Genomic DNA, 21,775 nt, shown 5'->3' on the forward strand with positions numbered 1-21,775 from the left:
TTCACGACACCCTCTGATGGTGCAAAAAGGAGGGAATATAAAATAAAAAATCACTTAAAATTAATTAGTTTTTTATTCATTAAGAAAAAAACCGAATTTTTACTTATACTTCTTTCGAACATTAAACAAAAATGAAAAAAAAAGAAATTATTAAAGAAACAGAAATTTTCTACTTTTGATTTTATTGAACTCCTTAATGATTGGTTCGTAATTTATCTTAGTGATATATCTGCTAGAGTAGCAACCCTCGTAACACAAAACGGTTATTCTTATTAATATCTCTGTTAATACTGTAGGGTTAATCATAAAATTATCGCGCCACGTGCAAAGGTAGTCGTTAGCTGGTAACCCTCAGATTTAACTACTATAATGAGGCAACACGTGAAATGATTTGTTTTTTCTAGGTAAATATTTATATATACTCTCTTGTTCGTCACGATAATAAATCGTTTCAATTGAACTTGATTAGGGTATTTCATTTTTTTCCTATATTATTTCAATTCAACCATATTAGCACTAACTCAAATATCTTTGTTAATATTTATCAAAAGGTATTTAAACATATGAGAACGTGTAGGATAATCAGGTCCGTATTCGAAATTCTTTTTCGTTTCGTTTTCTACAAGCTGAAGGGCAGAGTGCTGCAGAAATCCATCAGAGAATGAGTCGTGTGTATGATGAGTCGTTTCAGTTGACCTGGTTCAACAAGTTGACAGAATAATTAAAGAAAATCTCAGATTTACCATTACTTTGTCTACAGAATTTCCAGAAGTTTCAAGGTCTGTTTTGACTGAAAGGTTAGGCTTCAATGGAAGCAACTTTCTCTGAAGAGGGTATTGGAAAGGTTGTCCACAGATATGACAAATGTCTCAATCTCTTCGGTGATTATATCGAAAAGTGTACCAATCTTTTGATAATAAAATTATTGTTTTATATGAACTTGTCTTTTATTTATTTATCATAAAAGCGTACTCAGTAGTCAATAAACGAAAAGAGAATGCTCAAAAGAAATTAAAGCGATTGTACTCTGAATAGAATTAGTAACTAACCTTATGAGTTACGTTTAAATTGAGGCGTGGGAAGTTTCACAAATGAAAACCGAAGTTACTTATAAGACCCCCATCGTATTATGAAAAATAAATAATTCTATGTAGAATTATGAAAATTTTTTCCGAAAAAATACTATTTATACTAACTTAAGTGACTATTTAAAGACTATTATATAAGTGAGTATTTAATAGTCTCGCAAATCCCTGACGCAACGTTTGCCTCGAAACTTTTCAAATTTCTAAAAAAAGACGTGCTTCGAAGAAACCGGTTTAATATTTTCCTCAAAAAATATTCCCCATCGCTGTGTTCTTCTCCGTAGTTATTTTTACAACGAATAATCGGCACCCACGAAAAATTTATTTACAATCTAATTTTAGAGAAAAACGGACCAATTGATACGCGGATTTTGTTTTTGACTTTTATTAGATGTTCAAAAGTAATTTTGAGAAATTATGATCTCTAGTTTGACGCGACGCGTGCCACATAGGTGATGCCATATTTTAATTAAATCTTTTTATCATCACACTTTATTCAAATCATACCGTTTCTTTGTTTGTATGGTACAAAATTTGACATCAATATTTAACTAACTTACCGTTAACCAAACAACTTGAAATTTTACTTTCTCGTTTACTCCCAATGACAATAAATGAATCAATTAACAAATCTACTAATTAATTAACCAATTAACCAAGTAACTATTCCTTATGGAGAAGTCTGTTCATGATTTCATCAATAGATGGCGCTAGTATCGATGAGAATTTCTATATAGTTTACTATTAACAAATTGGTTATAAAATAATCACGAATTACTTCTCATGTAAGTAATTATAATTGATTCTTGGAACTGACTATTTAAAAAAATATTAGAATTCGAAACTTTCCCCCAATAGGTCAAACTCAGCCTCGCGACTACTTATAACATTAAGTTTTGGTAGCCAACTGCGATATCTTAGTAACGAGACTAGCCATCGACACGAAATTTATATGTTGTCGCTATTTTGTTACTACAATGTGGTTTAATCTTAAAATTCTAAAAGCCACCCCTACAGTTTTTAATAGAAACACCTTGGGCCAGCAAATTCATTTCACTAGCTCCCGAGCTCTTGTATTTGGCTGCTCACGTATTGTGGCTCAGTAATCACTTCTGTTTTATTTAGTCTAACATTCGAGCTATCGAAGAAATTTGTTATCGACCTCCCACTGCATTCGAAAAATTCATTAAAACCTCGGTATATATCCTAAATCGTCCTCTACCTATCTACACTCAAGCGACGATGATTCTTGAAGTGAAATTGAAGATATTGCATTGACACAAATTTTGGACGATGCAATCTAAAAGGAAGATTCAAAAGACATCGAGTGCAGAAATAATGATCTTGCTTAGTGGTTGTCTAATAATGATTTACAAATGTAGTGAAAGTGACAGTTCCGTACTTCAAAACACTTTTGGGACGCTCTGGAGTGACTCTAGCCACTTCAATGTTGACAGTTGACAATTTCACTTCGATGATTTTGCATAACCTTAAATTTTTAATTTTCTGAAATAATTTGTTTTATCCGAAGTTTTGTCTAAATTAATGAATAAAAATGAATGATTATGAAAAAGAAAACATCGGCAATGAAGAGTTTCTCGAATCCACGCCACTTGATCTCACCGAAGAAAGCAATGCGGCCGCTCTTAATTCGTTGCCAGATAAATCTCGTGCAAGGTACAAAAAACAGTACGAGCTCTTTATGATGTGGTGTCAGCAGAAAAAGGCGAAAAACCCAACGGAAAACGTAGTGCTCGCTTATTTTTCAGAAATCTGGAAAAATTCTACTTTATGGTCTACATTCTCGATGATTATAAGTACTCTCATATTAAAACATCATCATCATTCATTGTTATTAATTAATTTAGACAAAACTTCGGATAAAACAAATAATTTCAGAAAATTAAAAATTTAAGGTTATGCAAAATCATCGAAATCATTGAATTGGCTAAAGTCACATTTAAGGAAGTTAAAGTTGTCTACTCTAGAGCGTCCCGAAAGTGTTTTGCAGTACAGAACTGTCACTTTCACTACATGGAACACACAAAACGCAACTTTCGGAATGTAAATGAATACAGAAAGAACAACTTTCAGATGACGTCGTCTAAAAAAGAAATTACCCGATTCAATTATATTTCATAATAAATTTATGGGAGGCATCGCTCACGCTTATTAAATGATATCACAGTGTGATTCAGATAGCAAAAGTTCCAACTGATGGCGAAAGGTTTTCTACAAGATATTCATTGACAAAGAAACAAGATGTTCAAAGCTGCCGTTTATAAATTTTATTATACCAATAGCAGAAAATATGATAACCATTGAAGAAAATAATCCATCAAATAGGACCAAATTCACGGATGATGTTGGAGATCATCTGACTGGTCAAAAAAGAAAAGAGGTCAAAGATCACTTGTCAAATGCGCTCTGCAATGATTATTTTCCTAATCATCATTCGTGATTACCTTATATATATGCAATAAAAAGAAATGTTGATGATTTTCTCTTATTTTCTTTTAGTTTTAGTGCAACATATATTTTATATGCTTCACTATTTTACTTTCTCACCCACTCACCAATACTATTAGGACAATATGTCCGAAATATTATTTTGTAATTCGCAGATGGTTCCAGATGTATCCGAACAAAGAAAATACAAAAGTTTTGGAAAAAAATATGTTTATTTTTTCAACGTTATCTCATTTTAGCTCCATATAACGGAGGTGTGAACTGGTGCATTGTCTTGATGAAACAACACTTTCTTCTTAGCCAAATGCGGCCGTTTCTTCGCTCAAACGTTGCAATAACTTCGCATAATATTCGAGGTTGATAGTTTTTCCTTTTTCAAGATAGTCAATGCAAATTATCCCACGCGCATTCCAAAAAAGCGACGCCACGACCTTGCCTGCAGATGGCAGTTTGATAGTTCTTTTCTTTCGGGTGTGAAGGGATGGACCCACGTTCCATCCATCGTTATGAAACTGCACAAAAACTCGGCTTTATTTTTGTGAAAAATTGCCAAGCACTCGATGGAAACATCGCGACGCTGCTTTTATTCCATTATGAGCACCCATCTTGCACACAGCTTTCTCATGTCTAAATTTTCAGTTAATATACTTTTTGAAATACCTTCTATGTCTGTTAGCTCGCGCACTTTCAATCGACGATCATCCGGTACCGCTTTGTGGTATTTTTTCATTAACTACCGATATCTCTGGTTCTTCTGGAACCATCCTAAAAATTTGGTTCTATAAATAATATACGAATTATTAAAATAAAAAAATCGTATTGAGAGGTTTGAGGAATCGAAATTGAGGTGTGTTATAAGTGAAATGAATTAGATACGTATTAAGAAAACAAAAGGGCGTTTTATGTAAAAACGATGCTGACCTCGCTCAATTCATAGTCACATACTCGCATATGTAAATATTGGTATGTGCATTAATGTAAAATGCGTTTTAATTTCAAAATAAACACGTTAATATTAGTAGTAAACAGTAAAAGTAATCGAAACATTAACATAAAGTATATTGGTTATCATGTGCAGACAGAAGTTGCTGTTTAGCAAGAAAATTAATGAACAAACAAATTGGAAATTTATTCGAATTATATAAACAGCACGTTTATTGTTGCGTAAATTCGAAATATAAGCATTAATTATGAGTATTTTTCAAGGTAGAATAATTGAACTATTAAGTAGACAGTTGAAAGTAAAGATGGCATTTTTCAGAATAGACAGATTTATTCAGTTTAGAAACCGAAAGGCCAATTTTTACCTATAAATATATTATAAAACTCAATTTCTGATAATATTATACTTAGTTCAGACATAGTCAGTTTACTATCAGAAAGGCCAATTTTTATTTGAATTCGACTTGGAAAAGCAACTTTTCAAACCTAAAATGACTCAGAAAACTCAATTTTTGATAATATTATTCTCTGAACAGACATATTTATCCAGTTTACTATCAGGAAGACCAATTTCTACCTGAATTCGATTTGGAAAAGTAATTTTTTCATTTAATTTGACTCAGAAAACTCTATTTCTGATAATATTATACTTAGTTCAAACATATTTACTCAGTTTACTATGTGAAAGACCAATTTTTATTTGAATTCGACTTGGAAAAGCAACTTTTCAAACCTAAAATGACTCAGAAAACTCAATTTTTGATAATATTATTCTCAGAACAGACATATTTATCCAGTTTACTATCAGGAAGACCAATTTCTACCTGAATTCGATTTGGAAAAGTAATTTTTTCATTTAATTTGACTCAGAAAACTCTATTTCTGATAATATTATACTTAGTTCAAACATATTTATCCAGTTTACTATCAGGAAGACCAATTTCTACCTGAATTCGATTTGGAAAAGTAATTTTTTCATTTAATTTGACTCAGAAAACTCAATTTTTGATAATATTATTCTCAGAACAAACATATTTATCCAGTTTACTATCAGAAAGGCCAATTTTTATTTGAATTCGACTTGGAAAAGAAGTTTTCAAACAAGTTATATTTATCAAGTTTACTATCAGAAAGACTAATTTCTACCTGAGTATGATTTGGAAAAGCAATTTGTTAACCTAATTTGATTGAGAAAACTCAAATTTTGATAAAACTATACTCAGAATCGAATCGAATTGAAGTCAGTACAGCCAGTTTGTGATCAAATTGGATCCAGACATATCAATTTTCGACAAAAAAGCCAATTTTGAGCCAACGTAGATTGAGATAAGAACTTTTTTGGCCGAATTTGACTCATAAAACTCAATTTTTAATCAAACTCAACTGAGGAAAGCAACTTTTTTTCAAGATAACCCAGGTTTGTACAAATATCTCGAACTGAAACACCTCTAAATCTTATTCTTTACATCAGGACTGTCCCACGCGAATAGCATCATTAAATCCTAATCTCTTGTAGACTCCACAAGTCTTGATTTTGAAGTGATTATATCTATATTGATCTTACATACACTTTCAAACATAAATAAAGTTTTCCTATTGTTATCACAACATAATCTTTCAGCAATTCTTAGATAGAGATCTGGTTTTGAACGCAGTTTTCCAAAAACGTCTGTTGATTGCTTGACCACATAGTAAAACTAATCCTATTAGTCCTTACAGATTGATGTGTAGTGTGGATTTAGCATCGAAATGGAAAATCAGATAGCTGAGCACTTAGCAGTTCGTGCCTCATTTGACAGTTTATGTGAGATTAGAGCCCCTCCAGGGTATAATTCGCCCGACTTCTTTTCATCACTTAGTCCTCAAATATTTTTTATTGTCAATATCAATAATTTAACGAAAACAACTTATACAACTTTACTAAAAATGAACTATTGAGAGGTTGCATTCATTGCGTAGGACTAATTAATTTCTGAAGCTAAAGAAAATCATTTGCAGCCGGTATAAACATAGAATGATTGTGTAAATCAATCGAATACGAATTTAAAATTTTCGTTAGATAACTTTCACGATGCCAAACATGTTTTATAACAATCATTTCAATACATTTACCGTTTCCTATTTATACATATTCAAACTCTAGCCAACACACTTTTTAATTGTTTAACACCATAATCACTATTAACAACTGTCAATGGTTTTCACGATATTTGTTAATTTGAAACTATAAACAATTATAATAAGGAATGCAGACCAGATACATTTTTACATAGCTTTGAACCAATTGTTGAAGCATTTCCTCGAAAACATGTGACTTGATCGTTTCAACCTCTTCGCCAGGTGTAAAGAAACGTTGACCTTGTAATTTATTTTTGACCTGTGGAAATAACAGGAAATCAACAAATATTGTACGATCAATTCGATGTTTTAACTGTTCAAAAACGTTTTTATGTGAACTGATGTGTAAGACCTCGCTTTGTCGTGGTGGAATTTGAATAATCTTCTGCGATTGGTTTCCCTGATTTTTTCGAACACTTCTGGCAAACATATACTGGTGTACCCTTGAGAATTTACAGAAACGATGCTCGTTTCGAAAGACCAATACAATCGATTGTTCATATGCATAGATCTATGATTCGTCGCCTATCACAATCTTATAGACGTCATTTGAAGCACCGCGATTGAATTTTCTGAGCATTTGTTTGCATGAATCGACACTAGATTTTGTTTTGAGTGATTGTCAAATTATGCGGCTCGAGATGGTGCTTCATCACCAAAAGTCGAAGCGAGTTTATCGATCCACTGCTGTTGTTTTAATCCAAGTCATCTGCATCTATAAACAATTCAAATAGCACTTGTATGACAACATGTCATACGTTCACCGTAAAACTTTATGGCATTATCAGATTTGACATCAGTGTTGCCATATGTCAAATCTCAAGTAGCAACCTCTTATCCATCAGCAGTTCAGGATATAGACGGTGAAAACATATATCGTTACCAAAATTTAAAAAACACAAAAATTAATTAGAAGGCATTAATTTTAAAACAACGATTATTGAAAATCAAAGGACACAACACGAAAACTGAATCCACATTTAATTAAATATACACATGAAAATATTACAATGATGGATAATTATTTTGAAGGAATTGAAGTTATTCTTATTTATATTAATAACATCTTAGTTCATCTTTATATCAGTATTATTCTCTATTTGTAAGTTTGGCAACATTGGATGAATTCCGAGTCTGGAAAAGCATTCTTTTTGCCACATTTTTTACAAAAAAAGTTACTAGCGTTTCATTTGTCCGCCCATCTGTTTATAGGAGCGATATATTCCCACAGGAAACATGTAGTAATCCACGTTTTTTTCATTTAATTCCTGTGTAGCTGCAGATGTGCAGAAACTGTAAAATTTTTTGGGATCAGTAAGAAAAAATAATTAAATTAATTTACATGTGTTTCCATAGTCATCAAATGATATAAATTGAGGTGAATTCGACATCAATCGACGCCAATACACATCAAAAGACATCCATCAACATGAAATGACAATATACGTCAATTGCCTTCAATAGAAGTCAATTCATGTCATTTGAGATTATTATTTATTTCATAAACCAATTATTAGGAGAATTAACAAGAAATAATCAGGACAAAGTTATTAAATAAAGTATATTATTATAATTTTATTTTTTAAGGAAACTTTTTTCTATAAATTAAGATTTTTGTTAACATCTACTGATTGCTAACGGTAAATCTCGCGCCGAGAGTTATTTGTTTTCATTTTAGCGCCACGTAAACTATACTACCAACTGTTATAAATATAGGCGCGAAATTTGAATATTTTGAACTAAACTAAATGATGATGAATATATATATATATATATATATATATATATATATATATATATATATATATATATATAAATGTTAAAAAGAAATCCATCCAACACTGGTCGTTTTCGGATAGTTAGAAATGTTATGGTAGAACAAGAAATTTTAGAAATTGATGTACACCCGGAAACAAGACACTAGAAAAATTTCAACACTCTAAATATCAGCCATTTATCTGTGTGACGAGATTTAAAAGAACAGCAGTTATAACCTTACCACATGCAACGGGTTCAAGCTCTTTTATCTAGAAATTTTCCTCAACGAGCTCCATTTTTTGAATGGTTAATACACGAAACGCGACAAAATCCTCAATTTTTAAATAATATATCATCAATGAGCAGACGAAAATTTCCAGACAATTAAATGGAATTTCTCGAAAATGATCTCTTGAAGACATCGCACTCAATATCAGACAAAACATGTGATTTATACACAATGGTGCTCCAGTACACTTCAGATGCAACAAAACCCAACCGTTGAATTGATTCAGGAGGGCCGAAAGGAGTGGGCTGAGTAGAATAATAATTTTGTTATAGGAAAGACCCATCTTTATTTAATACGAGCAATCACCTCCTGAATTTTGTCGAATGAATTTAGAAACACCCCGTATATTTATCGTACGTAATGAATAACAAGTATCTGTATATATTTTCGATTGAGATCTTCAAGAATAAAACATATATGTATCTCCTTGAAGCTTGTATAGACTATAAAAATAATAGAATGAGCGTTTTGTAAACCTCAAATGAGTAATTCATCGTACATTTCCAATTGGAAATCGGGAAAATCCTATAAAATGAGCATATAAGTCGTAATAAATATAATCGAATATAACAATCACGAACTCGCTTTCCCTTTCTCTCTCTCTCGATATTCCGACAGAATAAAATGTAAGGATATTGACCCTTGGCTTAAGGAAAGTTTTCCCAGGACGAATGTGAGAGATTTCCAATAAGAAACAGACGGAAGTGGTTGCTTTTGGTTACGGAAGCAAGATTAACGGCACTTCCTTGATTTCCGGTTAAGATGTCACTGTTGAAAAATCGAGATCTTACGTCAGACATAATTCTCAGTAGGCTCGACCAACTAATATTATTGTCTAATTACCAAATAAAGAAAGAATTCTGGGAGAAAACTGACAAAATTTCTATAACCTCAGTTATATAAACAAATTTTAAATTGACAGCGCTTAAATTTGACAAGTCAAAGTACGTTAATTAACAAATGGTTTGTATAGATCTTCTAATATCAATTGCAGATTATAAAAACCAGTGCCGACAATTTTGTTTGATCTACCATAGGCGTAGATACCTCATTTTATAAATTTATTATTTTTATAAATAAAAGGCAATCGAATCATTCGACGACGTTATTTAGACAGATCTACTTAATTGTAGTCCTACTTGGAACTTGGAAAAAAATCATGATTATAACTCGTTAACTTGCTACAACTGATTATTAAATTATAAAACGTAAATAGACGAGTAAAATGTATTTGCCTGTAAGGGGTTTAAACAGGGTACCAGACGTGATCTGAGCCCTTTTTGTATCCCATTCGTCTATTAGAACTTCGGTAGTCTTTAATCTTGTTGCCCGAATTATTTTTGTCGATTCGGTTATTTCCATCCGTTTATTCAGTTTTTTGTATTTAAAACCACATACTGACAAAACTTGAAGCAATATTCCTCAACTGGTATAATTGTGATTTGCTATTTTTCAATCTGTTTGGCTAATAAACCAAAGATTTCAGTTTTTCTTTTCATGTTTTTCGGTTCTGTGAATGATCCACAGCAACCCCTTCCGTAACTACTCGATAAATAAAAAATTTATTTACTCTAGTTAACTCAGCAATTTCTGATTATTTTCCTTTTTTTTAAACATTCGAATATATTTAAAATAACTTGCTGTGTGTGTATATCTGAATTTTTATTATTAAATTCATACTTTATTAGCCCATGGTCTAAAGAACGCCATATTTCTATTTATTTAAAGAAATTTAAGAACTCAATGAACGCCACTGCTTATCGCAGGGCATCTGGCAGGAATATTTCAAATAAATTGTGTACATACGCCTTTCGACAGCTTCGGGCAATAGAAATGTATTTATTACGATTCGATGTTTTCATTGATAAATGATGAGTCCATGTGGACTGACGGTTTGTTAGATGTTTACCGAATTTTATACGGGGAGTAAATATCATTTTTCATTTCCTCGCGTAACTGTCTTCTGCAATTGATAATGGAACAACTATAACCTTTAATTTGTTGCAGTTTTGATACTTGAGAAAATAGAATCGATTACAAAAAAAAACTCGAAATGATGCATGATGTTCTAAAGAAGCTGGCGCCTTTCCACTACAATATAAGTTGGGTTTGTTTAGTAAATATATTGTTATTTAACATACAAGGTATGAAAAAAAATTATTAAAACGTTGTATCAACTTTATGTTTAGTTTCTCATTAGCTTCTTCTTCTTAGCGTGCCGTATCCCCTTGACGTTGGCGATCAGTATGGCAAAACTCACTCTATCTTGAGCTTGTCTAAATGACTCTCCTGTTTCTCTTATCCTATTCTATGGTTCTCTTATATTCTTCAACCAAGAGGCTTAATGTTATCCAGCAACCGCATTTGCTCTGTTAAGGACAGCATCGTTTGCTGTCCACGGTATCTTGAGCATGCATCTATATAACCACATTTCAAAGGCATCTAAGCGATTAGTTGGGGTCTTGAAAATATCTGCGTCGAAGTCAATGGCAACAATGACGAAAATGTCGAGTCTAGTTCAATAGCCCAGTCAATGTTGGTTATAGATTTTTTTAATGTACAGTATTGACTTAGATTTTATATAGAAATTGTAGGATTTGAAGAAATAATTTGCTAACATGAAAATAATTTTATTATAAATATCATATGAGTTTATTATTAAATAAAATATACATAATATATACATAAAAATAATAAAGCATCCATAGATTCTTTTATTATTACCACATTACAAATGAAACCCAACTCATAAAATTGTTTTTATATAGGGTGTGGAGATAAAACGAGGCCTCGGCATAAGTTTTTTTTTAACACAAACTACCTATTTAGCCCTATTAGCCGATCAATAGTTGGCAAAAATGAAAAAATTGTAAAGAAACTAGTCTTGCTAAAAACATTCAAATTTCTAAACGTTGTAAGGTATCAGTGTGAAATTTTGTGTTGTATTAAGTGTTGAAGATAAATTTTTGTAATACTACATGTCAAATTACAGGCGTATCTCGTTATTACATGATCTAATACACGAAAAGTACCATTAATACAAAATTCAGTTACATCAAGATTTCAACGATGATTATCCGGAAAGTTGTATACATTTTTGTGATATTTTTCAGTATTTATGTAACCGGAACCCATGTTTTATTAATAATAATTATGATGGCTCAACACCCCTCGAGGGGTAACGTCGCAAAAATAATCTCTAGATTTTCTTGTTGGGGTGGACCTACTCCTACACTACTTAAGACATCTTCCACTTCTTTTAATCATTTTGTCCTGGGCCTATTATTCTACCACTGAGGTTCCATTGCATGATATTGTATGCTGTTAACTCTAGACTCGCTGAATTTTTTTTTCACAATATTTTCGCTAATTTCGTTAGTTACTTTTCGGTTCGTTTTCATCTTATTTATCCACGTTCCATTGAACAAATTAAATTATCGGATGAGGTTACAGTCATTATCTGAGCGAAAATAATTAATTCATCCATTTGAGAAACAAAATTGTAGTCGATAAAGTCTCTGGATCCCTTCGAAAAAGTTGTAATCACTTTTGTTTCTTTATTGTTGTAGGAAGATGAATAAATAATTTTCAATGAAGTATTAGTATAATAATGCACTATATACTACTTGTAAATATTTTTAAGACGTTTTATAACATAAAAACAAATAAAAATTAAAAAACGCCTTAACTATTCGCAAGCTTACTATGTACTGACGTCATTGCACCGCCATATAGATGGTTTTAACGTGAAGCTTAAAGCGTAGATTCACAAACTTGGTTTTATATGTGATAAGAATATATATAAAATTATTATAAATAATTTACATGTCAAATACCCTATTGCTTTTTTTATTCATCACATTATAACACAGTTATATCTTCCGACATTAAGAACGGATTAACGTAATCAAAACCCCGAAAAATTGATTGGTCCAATGTGTTTATCAATTCCGAATCTTGCAATGAAAAGAAAACGGTTTCGTTCAAAAATTCAGCAGGAAAATTGGACAAGTCTCTTTTACCTTTCAAATCCGGTATATATGGTGGCTTGATTTGTTTAGCTTCAAGTTTATTCCATTGTATAGATTGAAAAAACGGGTGTCTTAAGACCTCATTGAATCCTTCAGGTTTTCTGCAACCCAATCGATGCAAAGGATCCTTATTCAAAAATCCTCTCAACACGTTGGATGCTTTAGTACTCAAATTTCTTGGTATCCTTATAGGTTTCTGTAGAATGATTTGAAATAGACAATCTTCTGAATAATCTAATAAGTTTTCAGAGAGGAAAGGCGACCTACCTACCAGCATCTCATAAATCAACACACCTAGAGCCCACCAATCGACTGTAAACCCGTAGTTTTTCCCTTCTAGTACTTCTGGTGCGATATAATTAGGAGTGCCGCAAAAAGTGGTAGTACCCATAACGGAATCTACTCCTTCTTTACACATTCCGTAATCTGTTAATTTGACGTGACCTTCGTGATCCAGAAGAACGTTATCTAATTTCAAATCTCTATAAATGATACCATGGTTGTGTAAGAAATTTAACGCTAGAGAAATTTCTGCCGCGTAAAATCTCCCGTGATTCTCCGGAAGTTTTTTCAGTTTTTGCATGTGATTCATCAAATCCCCGCCCCTAGCGAATTCCATGATAAAAAATAATCTCGTTAACGTTTGAAAAGACGACTGAAGACCAATGAAAAAAGGACGATTCGAGACTAATTTGAAAACGCGCTTTTCAGTCCTTATCCATTCCAGATCGTCATCGCTGATTCCATCTTTTCGTATCACTTTCATCGCGTATAAACGTTTCGTCCGCCGTAATTCCACCAACAAAACTTTCGCGTACGATCCTCTTCCGATCACTTTCAATAAATCGAAATCGGATAAAGAGAAACGCTTTTGTTTTTCATAAACATGTTTTGCTTCCATAACACAAGATACTCCGATGTTTTTATAACATTTACCATGCACTAAAATATTACACAGTGTGCATTTTAAATCTTGTTTACCTAGTCCCCATACTCGTCCCAAACAATAAGCACAATACGACCTAATTTTAAACCTTCTAGGTTCGAATAAGTGCCCGCTGATTTTATAATGTTTTCGCCACCTTTTTGCTCCTCTTTTATAAATAAATTTATTTTCTCCTATACAGAATTGTCCGGGGGCCGGTACACCGTTAAACACATGTAAAACTATTGGTTCTTTGATTTGGTTTAAGCGAATGGCTTCGTCAAGTTCCGTTTGGGACGATATAGTGCACGGATCACTTTCGGAATCTATCCATTTTATAGTAAAAGTTTGACCCGTAGAAAGTTTACAAAGACACTTTATTTCTTGAAACAATATTTCTAAGGTTATAGGTAGACTGAGATACGCGAAGAAGAGTTTATCTTCGAAAACGATTTTCAATTTCATGTTGGCAGTATGTTCGTAAAAGTTAGGCTGAACCATGTTTAGAACTATGTGCTCTGAAAGATAAAATAAATGTTTTTTAAGTATAAAACACATGGAAATCATCACATAAAGTGAATTAATAGATTTAGAAGAAGAATAATATCATAAAAAGTGTCGAGGAAACGAGAATCAAGCTGAAAAAGTATTTATATTCTGACTGGGATAAGGAAATTTTTTATGGTGAAGGAGGTTCATTGGATTTAGTCCTGATATAGAAGTTGTTCCTCCGTAGGGTTGGAGTGGTGGTTATTGCTTGTGATTGTACTGCTTCAAGTCGAAAAAAGAAAAAAAATGAACGACTAGGATTTGTATAGGAAGAAAAAAGAGGAAAGCTTAAGCCTCAATAACAAACTATTTCTTTCAGGAAAACCGACGATCACGTCTAGGAGACGTCAATAAAAAGTTTCTAGGTGGCGTGAACATTCAAAAACCATCTGGGGGACGAGAGACAATTGTCTAGGAGATGGAAACGACGTTGAAAAAGTATGCGTAAATATTAATAAATGTATCAAGGATATAAGAGCATCAAAAACACGTGTATGAGACAAAAACAACCTGAATAAAAAGTGTTTAGAACGACCACGATGTTGAAATAGCGTTTAGCAGACGAAAATATTACTAAAATTGTCTGGATAACAGAATCCAGGAATTGAAACATTAGAAAAGTGTCTATGACACGAGATCAATGTTAATAAAACGAATCTAGGAGACGAGAATATTAAAAAAGTTTCTGGGTGACGAAAACTTTATTCCTGTTCAAAAAAAGGAGAGAGAGATAAGTTTTTCCATTAAATATTTCCAATGTATTGATAAAGTATTCGACATAAAGTTTATGTAAGCTATAGAAACATGAAAAAAATGCCTTGAATGCGAGAACGACATCAAGAAACTTATTTAAGCGATAGAATATTGAAAAGCATATTAAGAAAAAGACAAGACATCATAAGAACGTGTCTTGGTGGCAGAAAACCGAAATAAGTCTTTAAAAGGCAAGAATTAAATAAAAAAAAATATCTAGGCTACGAGACATTGAAAAAAGTTCCTAGTAGGCGATAGCGCCGTTATTAAAGTTTTGTAAGAGACAAAACCTTCGAAAAAATGTGTTTAGAGGAAGAAACGATTTTAAAAACATGTGTCCAAATCGCGGAACAACGATATAACTCCTTAAAAGCTAATAATGAAATAAAAAAAAATATCTAGGCTACGAGACATTGAAAAAAGTTCCTAGTAGACGAGAGCGCCGTTATTAAAGTTTTGTAAGAGACAAAACCTTCGAAAAAATGTGTTTAGAGGAAGAAACGATTTTAAAAACATGTGTCCAAATCGCGGAACAACGATATAACTCCTTAAAAGCTAATAATGAAATAAAAAAAAATATCTAGGCTACGAGACATTGAAAAAAGTTCCTAGTAGGCGAGAGCGCCGTTATTAAAGTTTTGTAAGAGACAAAACCTTCGAAAAAACGTGTTTAGAGGAAGAAAAGATTTTATAAACAAATGTCTAGGTGGAATTATAAAAAAGTCTTTAGGAGGCTTGAAAATATGAAAATTGCATAGGAGACAAAAACAAAGAAAAATGTATTCAAAGGACGTATCATTAAAATAGCGTCTTGGACGCGAAAACGAAAATTATAAAAGTATCTAGGGAGGTATAAACAACAAGAAAGTGCCAAGGTAACCACAGCAAGATTATAATAAAGATCTAGGAGTTATAACAACGTTTGGTAAATATCTAGGATGCAGAAATTAAAAAAAGTTCGTGGAGACGTTTACAATATTATAAAAAAGTGTCTACATAAAAAAACGCCTAGAAAGCAAGATCGTCGTTATAAAAAATGTCCTGGTGACAAAAATGACGTTTTAGGAATCAAAACATTGAAAAATTGCGATAAAATAAATACTGTGCAAGAAGTGAGAAATATAAAAAATCTTACCTGTATAATAATAATATCAAAAACAATACAAACAATTCCAAAAATTAAAATCAACTTGTTAGCTTATGGTAGATACAATTTATCAATATTTCATTCGAGGAATTCGTATTGGAAACGTCTGATAGTTAATTTCATATTAATTTTAGGTTTATCTATGTTCTTTATCATTATACTCAGTCACTAATGGTTAAAACACCAGAAAAACAGTAAATAACATTGAAATTTTGGTTTATAATTAGATTTTGTCAACTTTAAAACTAGCTGAATAGAAAATTATAGAAAAAATATTAGTATCAAGGAGAAAGAACATTAAACAAGCGTCCAAGAGTTGATAATGAAGTTATAAAGTGAACAATTGGCGATAAACCATGATATAATGAAAATTAGTTAATCATCATTATTGCTAACTTTGACTATCACTATTCGTACATGTTCAAAAGACGAGATGCGTTTGATTTGATTGACATTGAGAAATTCTCCGTTTTATTCGTATTGAACCGATAAAATCTTCTAAGAATATTTGGTTTTGTGTCTCACTTACGCGAAAAATTCACCGAAAAATTCACTAGATTTTTTTCGCCTAAATATAACACAAAAAGTAACTGTACTGTTTCGTTGGTTGAGACGAGGTCGTAAAGCCTTTTTTCGTTCCTATAAAATTTTTATTATGATACAAAGAATCCTTCAGATTCAGTCGGATGAATCATGAGCGGAACTGAATGAATAGGTAGTTGAAGAGAAGACTGTAAATTGTAGATGAGTGAGTTTTTAAATACATTCAGATAAAGTGTTGCTTCAATTATACTCTTAAATTTTAAAGAACAAAACACTTGATTTAGACGCAATATAGAACACAATTTGATAGATTTGATAGATTTATTGGAATATCCAAACTAGGATTCTGATTATTTTTTAAAAATTGCTAATTAAAGCTAATTATATGCTACAAGAAAGCTTTTATTTATGAATATTTTGAGCCCTGCCGTTAATTTTGAAATTAGTTTTTATCTTCTACAATCTGCCATTGTTTATAGCACTTAAAGTCACCAGATTTCGAATCTGGTACAACATTATCTTCACCCAAAATCAAAGAAGACTAGAGATCTTCTACCAAATCTTTTCGCTTCCTTTCATCAATAGATAACTCGACTTGAATGATTCAAAATGCTTAGGTAAAATGTGCAGTAGAGAGACATACACCAGCTCAAGAAAAGCGTCGACGATTTCTATCTTATACGTTTTCAAACCAGCAACAAATTCATAGTGTTAATTTTTTTACACGAGATAAAACGGAAGGTGTTATCCCTGGAAAAAAACGAAACAACTGATCTTCAGCTTTGTTGCTGCTCAACCAGAATGTCTTATGCTTCCTTAGTTGACAACCTATCTGTAATTCGCTGGTGAAGATCGTCGCCAACGCACTGAGAAATGATTATTTTAAATTGAGCTTGTTGTACGCTTCGAGTTCTGTCTTTACAACCTTACTTGAAGTTTCAGATGAAAACTTCAATGATTCCGACCGTATCATACAACTCCAACACGTCCATGTACGACCCTACCACGTCGGCCTATTTTCTGCCTTTTTTAATGGTTTGATAGCTTTCATGCAATCCATTTTAGAGCTGGATGAATTCGAACTTAGCGTTTGAGGCAATTACAAAACACACCCAGGCACTTCTAGGATCAAGTCTAGGTTGCTTAGATCTCAGATCCCAACACAACGCAGTTAATCGAACTGATGTGATGTGATGTTTTAATCTAAACAATCTCAGATCGACACTAAATATATGGTGTTGGAGAATTTTAATTAATTGGCTTTTTAATGGTTTGCTCAGCGCACGCGCGTTCGCCATGTTTAAATATGAAAGTTTCGGGCACTTTTTCTGGATATGGCCGGGCAACAAGTTGTATCACCTTTGTCACCAATAAAATTAAGTGAAAAATTAATTGATGGTGCATCATTAGTGCATCCAACGGTAGAAGCTCATAATTGAATTCAATTAATATGATGGTTAAAACGTCATGAACGTCCTCAAGGTGGACATAAGGCAGAATTAGTTGAGAGGTTAGAATCACAATTTTAATGACAAGTAAAACTGCATTCTTCTGTAAATATGTAAAAAAAATTCTGACCACCAAAATTAATTGTAAATTTTTTAGGGTAAAGAACGCAATTCGCAACCGTGTCCCAATAGATCCTAGTCTAGACAAAGGAAAGTGCAGGAAACTAGAACAAGACAAGCAACGAAATTGTCAAGCAGTAAATAATAGTCCTTTGTTGAGTTTCCCAATTGTATGGCAAAAATTTCCCAAAATTCGCAAAAGTTTGCCAAAATTAGTTGATGAAGCTTCTATCTATGACTGATTTCATCTTGCATGGTAGAGAAAGAAAATGAGTCAAAAATTTTAGATTACAGTACAGCAAAACCTATAAAAAATTAACAGTAATCGTGTTACAGATATTTTTGATTCCATCATATCTCAAAATATTTATTGTTTGAAAAGTCAAATAAAAGTATCTTATCACACAAAAACTAGCTACTCTGTCCAGGTTAAGATAAATTCTGAAAGTCTCTATTTACATGATCAATCCCTTGAAACCGACTATCACCTCGACATCAACGCTTAACCCACAAATAACATTTACTATACTCGGAACAAGAGTTTAAATGATTTTTCGCAATTGTTTTAATATGTTTTTGACGGTATTTTAAACAAGGTATTGGGAAACTCACAAAAAATTATTGATTTTCTAAAAAGGATTCACTTCGTGTATCGCTACGGCATACTCCATAACAACAATGTTTTTTGCACCCTTTTTTATTGGTAACATTTTTCATATTAATAAAAATACTTGTTAATTTTTTATTTATAAAGATGCGTTTATTTTAATTTCACTGTTGTTAACAGATAAGCAATTTTCTTTACTTTTTTTTATTTTAAATCATATAGAAAACGTAGTGTGTATGTTTTTTGTTAAGTAGCCGAAATACATGGCGGAATTTGAGGCATGCGCAGAAAATATGTTTAACTATTCAAAGATCTATAGAGAAAAATAGCTTTCTAATATAAACGAACCGGAAGTCAAGATGACAGCACTAAATGTCACAAGCAGAGCCGCCAACCACTCAAAACGAAAAACCGCAGTTTCTACTACTACCACTACAAAAATAACTGCTCGGGATTCCTGAAAAGATTTCACTGTTTTGTAACGATAGTCTGAATTTTAAAACTGTCCGCTGCAATAAATCGTATGTAAGCATTTGAAATGTGGTTACAAGCTAGGAAGTAGTCTTAAGCAGAAGAGAACTTTTGATAATTTTATATATTTATATATTTTTATATTTAAATGTCGAAAACTGTCATATCTCGGTCACGTCCCGATGGACAGGCATGCATAGCATCGAATAATTGTTTAAATTGGTTTAAAACAGGGATCAGCTTGTAACTGCCAAAGTCAAGTACATTGAAATTTGAATAAACACTCTACGGAATATTTTCAAGGTTGGACCCTTTATTTACTGGATTAATAAGCGATAAAATTTCCTCATCAACGGTTGTTTGTCGATAAAAACTCAAATATTTGAGAACCTGTAGAAGTTACACACAGGTCGAGTATTCGTAACTCAAATAAATTGTACGATCAGTTCAATAACTCCGATTGTATACAAAAGTATGTTTTCAACAAACGAAATCTTTTGTCCGCTTCGAAAACTCGATTTTATTAATAAGAGTAATGAAATGATTGTGCTCATTTTACTACCTCCCTTACGACTCTCATATTATTATTTCCGTTTGTTCTTTTATATTTGCAAAATACGATTATAATAAAAACGAATCGATGCGATGTTTTCGAGAGCACGTGTCTTTACAAAGTTTAGTGATCTCTTCAAATTTGTAATAAACTCGCATCCTCGTTATATTTTTGAATAAATATTCACACACTCAGAAGAAAATACGAATACCACAATCGATATTTTATAATAAAATAGAGATTAATGATGACATAGCAGCGAAATGAGTTTAGTGATCGATTTGAAGTTGATAGCGCTGGTTAATTAAATGGAAGACGCATAATACAAGTGCATCAAGTCCATATTTGGTCAATTTTTAATTAGCAATGCTTTAACATGCACCAATTATGTAAAATTTTATTGTAATAATGAAGCCCCAGTTCTGATAATATCCAATAGACAAGAGCAAGTTTTGTTGCTTACTGGCAGATTATTCTTTCAGAATACTACTGTACCAAGTCCAAAATATCTTTGTAGTAGTAGTAGTGGCTGTGATAAATTTATGAGAAAATGACAGGCATATATACAAAGATGATAGGCGTGCGCCAAACTCATACTATATTGTAGAGGGGCTTTTCAAAATATTGTTGCTTTTCAAACCAATGGGACAGCAGAGCCAGAAACCAAAATTATTTAGTTAAGGGTTGGTCATTACTTCAAAACATTTTTCCCTGTCAGAAAACTCAATGAACCTCAAGTAGATTAGCAGGAAATTTATTTGTCACTTCTGTACATGAAATTGTAATAAAATTTTTGTAAAAACCTTTGATAGAGAAGGAAATGTATTCTTTTATTTGAAACAGAAATTCTCGCTTATAAATGAAGAAAATACGAGAGCTGAGGACCCAAATTTGAAACTTCCCTCTTAAGAATGGAGAAAAGAGCATGGAAATCATTCTAAAATGTGAGTACCAACTTCCTAGGTAACAAATTACATCTAATTGACGATAAAAGAGCTTATCGAATCTCATATATCTTATACGTTGTAATATATCATTTAAAACTGCTTGACATGATGCAATACAACGTGCAATGCAATGCAAGACACAATATTTCTTAATCAACAGATTGTTTCATGCAAAATCTTGACATTCACGAGCTGCAATATAGTTACTTTTGACTTAACAGATCAGCTGACTTTCGTAAAACTTTGTTATTTTCATTGTTAAACTAGGTACAAAATATTAGATAAAATTTGAGGTTAGGAATTTGTTTATTTTTACTGTTTACAGAGACTTGCATGCAATTTCTCGGACGTTGTATTCCATTATGTCAAGCGGCCTTAATTTGACATTACGCAAATCCCTTACCATTTCATCATAATTGTAATTGTCACTAATCAAAATTCTAAAAGTAAAAGTAAACACTTTTCTAACCTCAAGTGGTCAGTGCATTACCGGAAGTAATTATAACTGCTGATACCTTACTTTTGGTGTCTGATGGACATAAAAGAACAGGCGATGGTGGGTCAGAGAAGTAGACTTGAAAACATACAAAAATTATTTGAGAAGGATAATGAAACATTTGAAAAACTCCTAAAGATAATAAAATATAAGATAACTAAGAAATCTCTAAAATAGATCAATGAAAATGGCACCGATCCGATAATATTGCAACAGCGAGATCTTGCATGAAACAATCAGCTGAACTTCATCTGAGCTTTTGATCAAGAAATATTGCGTCATGTCAAGCGGCCTTTAAACTGCATTTTCTTCACCCCCAATTAGAATTATTTACCGATAATTTCCGACTTCTTACCATAGAATTTTAGTTAAATTTTGACGTTAGAATGAGTTTTATAAATATATAAAACTTTTACAACGAGAATTCATTTAATAGTTATTTAAATAAGAGTATAGCAAGTAAGCCAATGGACCTCATCGATTGTTGTCTTGACATGGTCGCATAAATATGAAAAATAGTATGA

General features: G+C 32.2%; 1 protein-coding gene across 2 annotated transcripts; it reads right to left on the reverse strand.

Moving 5' to 3' along the window:
* Positions 1–11,277: 11,277 nt before the first annotated feature.
* LOC130440505 (atypical protein kinase C-like) lies at positions 11,278–16,259 on the reverse strand. 2 transcript variants are annotated; one of them, XM_056773698.1, is made up of 3 exons: positions 16,127–16,218; positions 16,055–16,079; positions 11,302–14,135 (listed from the first exon to the last, which is right to left on the reverse strand). In XM_056773698.1, the coding sequence occupies exon 3, from the start codon at positions 14,116–14,118 to the stop codon at positions 12,523–12,525; it is 1,596 nt and encodes a 531-aa protein (XP_056629676.1). In that variant the 5' UTR covers positions 14,119–14,135; positions 16,055–16,079; positions 16,127–16,218; the 3' UTR covers positions 11,302–12,522. The 2 variants fall into 2 exon arrangements, with proteins under 2 accessions (XP_056629687.1, XP_056629676.1); XM_056773709.1 differs by having other exon boundaries at positions 11,278–14,135; positions 16,055–16,259.
* Positions 16,260–21,775: the final 5,516 nt, after the last annotated feature.

This window comes from Diorhabda sublineata, chromosome 1 (assembly GCF_026230105.1).
Source record: "Diorhabda sublineata isolate icDioSubl1.1 chromosome 1, icDioSubl1.1, whole genome shotgun sequence".
Taxonomy (NCBI): domain Eukaryota; kingdom Metazoa; phylum Arthropoda; class Insecta; order Coleoptera; family Chrysomelidae; genus Diorhabda; species Diorhabda sublineata.

What these genes read in the sequence shown, in the direction of transcription:
- LOC130440505 (XM_056773709.1), bottom strand. Translation starts at nt 14,118, where the DNA reads ATGGTTCAGCCTAACTTTTACGAACATACTGCCAACATGAAATTGAAA.